At 36.5% G+C, this 9,606-nt stretch overlaps 1 protein-coding gene across 1 annotated transcript; it reads right to left on the bottom strand.

Annotated features, from left to right (window-relative positions):
- Positions 1-2,011: 2,011 nt before the first annotated feature.
- On the bottom strand, positions 2,012-9,339 carry LOC109212833. The gene is given in 8 exon segments (XM_019376523.1): positions 2,012-3,117; positions 3,584-3,879; positions 4,855-4,872; positions 6,456-6,558; positions 6,974-7,246; positions 7,331-7,528; positions 8,289-8,604; positions 9,104-9,339. Coding segments are annotated over 7 exon segments (1,989 nt in total). The 5' UTR covers positions 8,592-8,604; positions 9,104-9,339; the 3' UTR covers positions 2,012-2,319.
- Between the last annotated feature and the right edge of the window lie 267 nt (positions 9,340-9,606).

Raw genomic sequence — 9,606 nt, 5'->3', positions numbered from 1 at the left:
GTCAGATCCTCAAGGCAAATGATTGATTTACCATTCAAAGCAATTTACGCAAGGACTCNCCTTTAACAGAATACATCATTTCTGCTACGGAGCCCGTAAAGGAGTTGTGGATACTGCTGTACGAACATCAGACGCTGGATATCTCACTCGCAGACTTGTTGAAGTAGTTCAACACATTGTTGTACGTCGAACGGATTGTGGCACCGCCCGGGGTATTTCTGTGAGTCCTCGGAATGGGATGATGCCGGAAAGGATTTCTTAGATCGTTCAACCAAGCAGATGCTGTCACCTGCAACAAGAAGAAAAACACCCCCCTCTTGAGAGACCATACTTCACAACTAAAGAGGTATTAGAAGCAGAGGTGAAATGTTGGTACAAAGAACAAGCTTCCAGAAGCTATTAACAAAACTATGAATATAGTAGCAACACGATGTACCATAAACAGAACCCTTTTCTCCAAACCATCAGGTGGATCTGTAAACTCGACAATGAAGATCACCATGCCAAACTAGAACAATAGATACCAAAGCTTAATGAACTCAATTTACTCCTAAGGTGAAAATTGAAATAGACTGTTTTTTGGCCAAAAACTGAATCCTGGAAAAGTTAGAAGGCAACAGCAGACAGTAATCTAAATGGTCTTGCACCTAAAAGTAAAAATAAGATGTCAAATCAATCAATTGATTAACAATGCATCAACCAAAAACTAGTTGAGGTCGGCTAGCAAGAATAAGAGGATTAGCACATACGACCAACATCATTTGGCTTGAGGAAGTAGTATCAAGGGGATATTAGCTAACTCTCGTGTAATTATGAAGTATGCATGGGGAAGAAGTCCTTGTGAAGGCTTACGGCAAAAGGTTATCCGGCAGCATAGCTTAGATCAATTGATCCCATTGGAGGAAGAATAACTCGAGGGGAGCGGGGAAAAGGAACCATGACTAGTATCAAAATCTATATTCAACAAAACATAAGAAAAAGAAGAAAAGAAACTTGAAGTGCCAGATAAGTTCAACATCAGGACAAAACATACTGGCACCTACAAGCAGGTTGTGTCCAGTATCAAAACAAAACATGCTAGACGATCTACCCAAAAAAGAAAAAGACTCCAACAGAATGCACCAATTGCCACATAAAAACAGTCAGAAATTCTACGATGTAGACTTAGAAGTTAACCTCAGTACGTAAATCGTCCACTGAAGCAGCTGAAAATGTAGGCACCAAATCAGCTCCATTTATTACTGAGGTAATAAATTCACACCCTGATTCAGCTAATTCCCATGTCATACAGGCAGCTGCAAAAGATGTTCCTTTAAATGAGCAAACTCTAGCAGTACGTACAATTGTAGACAAGTGAACACAATGGTAGAATGTGGATATATATATATATATATATATATATATATATATATATATATATATATATATATATATATATATATATATATATATATATGACCCATGCCTTGAGTGGTGTTAGTTTTTTGACCAATCAAAAGAAGCATTGCACGCAATAACAATGAAAATAATAATTCATCTAAAAGAAACAAGAAAGTTTCGTAATGAAGAGATGAGATGTAAATCGTGATTGATGAAGCAGTGGGGTTCATATGTTACAATTATAAATGTTGCTTAATGGGATATTCGCATTAATAATTGTTAAAGACGAACGTATATTGCTCTCAAGTCATCATCAGTTGATCACAATTTCAAGTAAAAAACTACTCCTAATAAATAATGCCAAGTGGTAGAGTTGCTGAAGATTAAATAAAGCTTAGCTCTCTACCTTGCAACTTCTTTGGAGGCTAAGTATATTTATATTTTTGCTCAAAGTCCACTTCAATATTTGTATCTCTTTCATTTTCATTCATTAGCAAAGATACTGATACAACTGATATTTTATTCCTTTGAGTATTAATATAACTCCAACAAGAAATCCGAGTTTGTAACCTGGGTAGTTCCCTTCAGTTTGCTTTCACATGATTTCTAATAATGAACTGTAACGCACAATGTACAAAAGGAAGCATAAAGGCCAAATTAATAGTTACAGTTTCATTTCATTGACAAAAGAATAAGACGTCTTCAGGATATATACAGCAATCTAAACACCTTCAAGTCTGTGTCAAGGTTTAGGCACAATAAGCTAAGAGTATACCATCAGTAAGCATCCCCTGAGGAGGAGGCTGCAGCCATTGATCACTAACTCTACAATCGTGAAAAGTATCACCATATCAAAATTTTCGATCCAACACAGGGCCTAATCTCGAGTTCTCTTTCTGATGCCATTCACGAACAACATTTCACTTGACAACTTAATGGTCAGGTTTCATTTAATCTGACACGAGCATCGTCATTCTCGTGGTCCCTAATTAGTTTCTCTATCTGCTTTCTATAAGCCGGCATGAGATGATCACTGATCATAGTTTGTGACAACCTTATTTTACTATATAGTGATCTAGGAGTGAGAAATATTCCAACCTTTGTATCCTTGGGTTGGTTATGATCCTCACACAACATGTCGCTGTCACTTTCACGATCTTCTTCTTCAGAAAGGAGAGTCACAATATGCATTATCTTTCCAGGAGGAAAGAATCTGTGCACCTCTTTTGTGTTTGGAACGGAGCCTTCACTTGAGCTCTGACCTGACTCTGCGATCGCTGCTGCTTCTTCTTCCCTAATCTCCTTGGCAACATCAGTTTCACCTTCAGACTGATCATACAGTTCATGCTCTAGTTGTTGCCACATCTCAACTTCCGTCATTCGGTCTTCAGGTCTGTCATCGGCCACATGTTCACTATCATCAAGATCGGGATCCAGGCCATTATGGCTATTGATCCCATCTGCAACAGACTGATCAATTTCTGAGTTCCAAGTAATTCCATCGGTTGAAGATACAGGAAGCTCCATCACAGTCGTACATCTGGTCTCCTCGGATTCCAGAAGGAATGTTCCAGAATTTTGGCTGGAAGAAGTTTCACCAGAGTTTGGCTGTTCATCGGAATTAACCTGAACATTTGTGGCTCGACGTCTGGGACCAATGCATGACCATGACGACAATTGCATGGCAGGTCGCGACAATGCTGCCTGGGCCATACTTTGTGCTCTCTTCATGACAACCTACAGATAACTGCCAATGTCAACACTCACTGATACACCTCGAGGACTGATAAATGTGGTCAAATGACTCCAGCAGAGTACAAGATACAAAATAAACAGAGCGAGAAACTATATGACGACCATCCAATTGTCCTATCCCACATATAACAGCCATCTCCTGAAGTGAATTAAAGTATTAAACAGATTCTCTTGATTATTTTCCAACTCAAAAGAAATGTTCTCTAGAATGCCAAAACCATAAACATTTTTCACAAATAACGTATAAAACAGAATGCTAAAGACAACTGCGCAGTCAAGTTATATGTCATGTCTTCGGTGTGCATATAACAAGTTCATATGCACCAAAGGCGACACGCTGGTCAACGAAATGGTCAAACAAGTTCACACATAAGCAAACTGTATTACAGCTTTGTTACTACCACAGGGTAAGGGAGAACTGAAATAACAGAGTAAACTATGATTCTACCTGTGTTCCACTGGAAACAGGCCGTAGTATTGCACCAGCACCAGCAACCTTAGCTCTAGCGGTAGCAATTGATGGAAGACGAGATCCCAGGGCTGATGCAGAACGATAAACAGTACTAAGAATCCTAGTGTGCTCAATCTGATTTCTTAGATCGTTCAACCAAGCAGATGCTGTCACCTGCAACAAGAAGAAAAACACCCCCCTCTTGAGAGACCATACTTCACAACTAAAGAGGTATTAGAAGCAGAGGTGAAATGTTGGTACAAAGAACAAGCTTCCAGAAGCTATTAACAAAACTATGAATATAGTAGCAACACGATGTACCATAAACAGAACCCTTTTCTCCAAACCATCAGGTGGATCTGTAAACTCGACAATGAAGATCACCATGCCAAACTAGAACAATAGATACCAAAGCTTAATGAACTCAATTTACTCCTAAGGTGAAAATTGAAATAGACTGTTTTTTGGCCAAAAACTGAATCCTGGAAAAGTTAGAAGGCAACAGCAGACAGTAATCTAAATGGTCTTGCACCTAAAAGTAAAAATAAGATGTCAAATCAATCAATTGATTAACAATGCATCAACCAAAAACTAGTTGAGGTCGGCTAGCAAGAATAAGAGGATTAGCACATACGACCAACATCATTTGGCTTGAGGAAGTAGTATCAAGGGGATATTAGCNCTTCCGATCTCTTAACTAAATTGATTATCTTTGTGGGTTAAGACGATATCATTTTGAATTCAAGCATTCTACTAATATAATAACATTAATTTTTAGAATTTAAATGATTGTTGTATTTTTATCACGTTAATTACTTTAAAATGATCATATCAGCTTGTAAATAATTTTTTACTAAATTTAGTTAGTTGTTCTTTCACATAAGAGTTCTGACTAAATAATTACGTGCAACGCACGTACATAGTAACTAGTATTATAAGTGTGAATACCCTATGTCAAAGTTAAAAGACTAAAATGGTCATATAAAGTTAAATGACCATTTTATCCTTCAACTAAATATTACTTTAGAAACATTTTTGTACAAACATGTAAATCCATAAGTTTTAACATAAGCAGGAGGGATTTGCGGATCTTCCAGATGTGGAGCGTGTTTAACCAAAAAATAGAATTTCAGTTAAAACTAGAAATTAAGAGAAAAAATCGAGTTACTGATAATCAGGAGACGAAAAAAATAAAGAATTTAGGATAATAATAAAGCAGTAAATAAGTTTGTATTTCAATGTAATCTCAATGATATTTTGTGTCCTACAGTTGTTGTGACTTTCTCCTTTTATAGTTAATTCTAAGAGAAAGTGTAATGCCTTTGTCTTAATGAGGCAATTATGAGCAATAAATGACATTAAAAGAAACGTTACTCAATCATTCTTGTTAAATACAAATTCTCTAACGTATTTGGCATTTAATTTTGAATTTGGACTCTTTTACGCTATCAGATTCATGTCTTCAATTCCTTCTGATCTTCGAGCTTTAAATGACTCGAACAGGTACGAGTCTCGTTTCATCTGAATAATAGCTCGTGCCTTTAAGTATCTTCTCTCCCGCATCTGTTGTTGCTCGTGCCTTCTAACTGATTACCATGCTTTGACTATTTGACCGGTCCACGTGTCATGATACGTCATCTTCAATATTTAAATTCAGTTTTTTCCCAATACAGATAGTCCCCCCACTTTCCATTTATTTATCAATTAATTATTTGGGAAGTGGATCTTCATTAAAAAGGGAATTTTTGCCATAATCAATGCTATGACAGTACTAACGTTTCAGTTGTCTCTTCTATTTAATGCACCATATACGTGTTGTCTTCTCATTAGTTCTGCGATTTTGTAGCCTTTTTCTAAGGCTTTTTAACTCCACTATTCACGAAGTGATAGTTGCCTTTATTATAGGCTTTCCATCACTGCACTTTTTAATTACCGACGGTTGAGTTTATATATAAACTTGCCCCCTTTTTCCTTTGTCTTCTTCCTCACAAGCTTTTTACCAAATTTCTTGCTATTAACTCTTGTTCACTTCTTCTTCAATTCATACCTTCTCACTATGTCGTCTTCGAATCCTAACCCTAAAAGAGTCCCAATTCTTGATAGTTTTCCCAATGCTCCTGCTAGATATAGAAGAGGTAGAGGAGGTGTGCTTCGTGGTACAGGGTCGGTTCGTGGTGGTATCTCTGGTTCCATCATTCCTTCTTCTAGTTCCGGCAATATCTCTAGAGGCTCTCTTTCTAACAAGTCTTCTTCTAAAGGCAAAGAAACTTCTGAGTCTAACCAAGAGCCTCTGGTTGAAGAAATTGTGCCAACGGATTTATCCTTCGAACATGACAAAGAATCCCTTCGTGACCAAGTGATTAAATTAGAAAGAGCTGATAAATATCCCTCTTTAATTACTGAACCTTTAATTCAGATTGTTCGAAGAGATTGCCGTTGGAGAGGTGACACCCAAATAGTTATTCCTACTCCACACCAAAGAATATCTTCTTATAGGGTTGGTTTTTCTTTCGTTTACACTTATCCCTTTACTTTGGGATTTATTCCTGCTATTGACCCTGTCATTCTTGACTTCTGTCGTTTTTTCAAAATTTGTCTGGCTCAAGTTGGTCCTCTCGTATGGAGAGCAGTAGCTTGTTTGAGGTATATGTNTATATATATATATATATATATATATATATATATATATATATATATATATATAAAAGTACATGCATACACTAGTAGACAGATGACAGGGTCAAATTAGAACATTCCAATAATAGAAATGCATAGAGTAGACACCCTTTTCGAATCAGTTCCAAAAAGAAACATCTCAGCACAAAAGATGTCAAATGACAAATAACATAAACAAAGTTATATATGAAACCTGGTGCAAATGCTACACAGGTAGCTGCCGACAGTTCCTTCTGCTCACGAAGTATATAAGTTAAAAGAGCTGCAGTTCCTCCACCCAAAGAATGTCCCACAATCTGTGCGCCAAAAGAAGATAAATTTTATAAGGGAATTAGCCAAAAGACACCATAAGGCATTTGCCAGAAAACTCCTAATACAACAGTACGCACACACACTAATTAGAAAGGAATAGCAGACATACCCTCCATGTAACTCAACCCAAATAAAATCAACAGAGAGGCAGATTCATACCAAGAGAAAGAGAAGGATAAAAAAAACAATGCTAAGCAGATAAAAACAAACTACTGGGGAATCAAGAAAATAAAGAACTAGTATTGGTAAATATAAAACAGTCGCGATGGAACAGATCCAACCTATATGATCAATATTTTCAATACAAAAATGAGAGACACCTCTAACCCCAAAATAAAAAAGAGAGAAGGGGAGTAAAGGTTCTAAAACTGAGGAAAGATCAGACTCAATATCAAGGACCTTAAGTTTGTATTCGGGATAAATACTAAGTGCTTTAAGAAGACAAGGCGTTGCAAGTTTTGCAATCCATCGAGCAGCTGCAACCATTCCACAATGCGCATAGCCTAACACCAAATTGCTAACTCCTCCCTCGTGTACCATAGTGTGATGGAAAGGCACAACTGCACCGGTAGCAGCTGTCAAAGTATCTTTAATACTATGAGTTCCACGGATTACAAGGAAGAAAGATTTTGATCGGTGGTCCGCGAGTATTGTAAAAGCTGGCTTCAGAATCTGCACAATAGAATTTGTCATTCAGAAGAAAGGACATAAATATTTTAAGTCAGAGAGAATTACGGAGGAGACTTAGTGACTTACTCCAGCTTTGGGTTCTTGAAGTAGTACACTTTCTTGAGAATAGCCTGTCTCCTCCAAGAATAATGGGAAAGGCTTTTTGGAGAAATGCCAACAAACTGTCAACAAGTGTAAGAGGAATTTAAGCTCTGCAACAATATCAGAACCTTGTAACTGGGTACTGTCTTCGCCACAGAATATGCTACTAATATGTATGTTCCCCTGCAAACATTATAAACCTACTTAGCGAACAAGCTCGGTAAGATAGTGCTAAGTCAAACTCAAGGTGATTACTAACATGGCATAAATGAACGACACCTTCCTTAATTGCTTTGGTACATAAATCGATGGAAAAATCATAGAAGTATCATGCTTCAGTAACAGTCATAGGAAGGAGCTTTCCCGAAGCATTTTTTCCTTTGGGAACCTATAGTATTTAGTTATGCGATGGACACAGTCCACCAAACTTCCATAACTGTTTTTTAAAGAGAAAGTGTGTTGGAAGGACCTGGAACTAGTCATTTTTGAATAAAAGCAATAGATAAATAAAGAATAACTTTAACATTAATTACATAATGAAAAGAAAAATGAAATGATAAAACAGGACAGAGCACTGAGTTCAGTCTCAGAAAAGCAACAAAAATAATCCAAAATCACCTGGCTAGACATTTTTGATAAATGCATGTCTGTGTAGAAAGAAAGGAATATGAATATAAAACTCCTCACATCACATAATCCAAAAACAGGAAGAATTTTTTTTAAAGAATTGCTCTATACTGGACAAGTTGACCAACTGCATTCTGATCTAACATCTTCTTCCCTCTACTCCATTTCATGGTGCAATTATTTGCATACATATTATATGCTCCCTTTTCTAACATGAAGACAACAGATCTTAAACATATGACAGTACACTGCATAACATTCCACATCAACCAAATACCTTTACTAGGAAAAAAGTAAACAATCGATTCATGATTACCTGCTGCTTCAAAAGAAAACTGATGCCAAAAGCCAAGTCACCAATAGGCCACTTGCCCAGGGTCTCCGAGTAAGTAAACCTAAGAGTCTCAGATAATGTCGCGATTGTCTCTAACCACGTAGCAGGGGCCTGTATAAGTCTATTGGAAACCCTATTAATTCCTAGTTGAGCATGATCTTGGCTACTGCTGCCACATTCCTCCTCGTCATCATCCGTTGTTGGAGCAGATTGCAACTTCTTATTTAACGTATAATATAATAGAGCAGCAGCACCTGCTGCAGTGGCGATAGTCGCCGTTGCCATCAGTTTCTTAACCCTATTTTCAGTAGCAAATAGAGATAAAAATTCATCAGAATTCAAAACAATCTCTCCACAATTCTATTTTTTTTAAAAACCCATCTTATCCGAATAACAGAACGGCAATGCAGTAATACTTCATATTTACCAGAATGCAAGTCTTAAATTACGTGTTTATTCAGTAAATAAGAGAATTAAGGGAACATTCCTTAAGCAAAACCCATTGGTGGGCAGACGTAGAACCCTAGATATTAAGAAACAAGCAAAACAATTATTTTGCTGTCATCAGCAAGGTAAACATTTTCTACCAATAAAAACTTCATTTTTCCTATCCTAAACCCTAACCATCTTCAAAAGCAAATAAGTAATGGAAAATAACCTGAACATAATCAGCATCTAGAAGAGAGAAGAAAAAAACAACTAGAATCCAAACATATGAAGAGACAATAAATCAATTACAGTAATTTAAAAATCGATTCAGAAGCAGGAAAAGACGACGTGAAATATGATTAACGAACCTGGGGAGATCGATTGTAGCAGAAAAATTGAATCTTGGATGATTACTTAATTTCTAAGGAAGGCAAAAACTTGGAGTTGAAAAAGTAAAGTATTTGAATTTTAAGAAAAGAATTTTCAATGCTTAAATGGGTAGTGGACTATATATCTCTTTCAAACTGGAACTATCTATGGGATTTGGATTTTAATTGCGTGTAAACTGGGGACTTTCTTTTCTCCGGAATATAAATAAACTCTACTTTCTGCCAAATTGTTTTGCTTAATTTCTGGACATGTGGCATTTAAGAATCAAATTACGCCCTAACAGGCTAAATAAACCGACTCCACTGTGGAGTTAGTATTGGTAATCATCTATTCTATCTATATATATATATATATTATTATAAAAGCACAAATAATTTATGCTAAATGTTGAGCGACTAAAATATCCCTGAAACATTGACCGACTTTTATGCCCTCAATTATTTATATAATTTAAGGATCTAATTATAAATTACCTAATGAT

Source organism: Nicotiana attenuata, unplaced genomic scaffold, assembly GCF_001879085.1.
Source record: "Nicotiana attenuata strain UT unplaced genomic scaffold, NIATTr2, whole genome shotgun sequence".
NCBI classification, from domain to species: domain Eukaryota; kingdom Viridiplantae; phylum Streptophyta; class Magnoliopsida; order Solanales; family Solanaceae; genus Nicotiana; species Nicotiana attenuata.
Note: the sequence above shows the minus strand (reverse complement) of the source record. Positions and strands in the feature narration are given on the sequence as shown.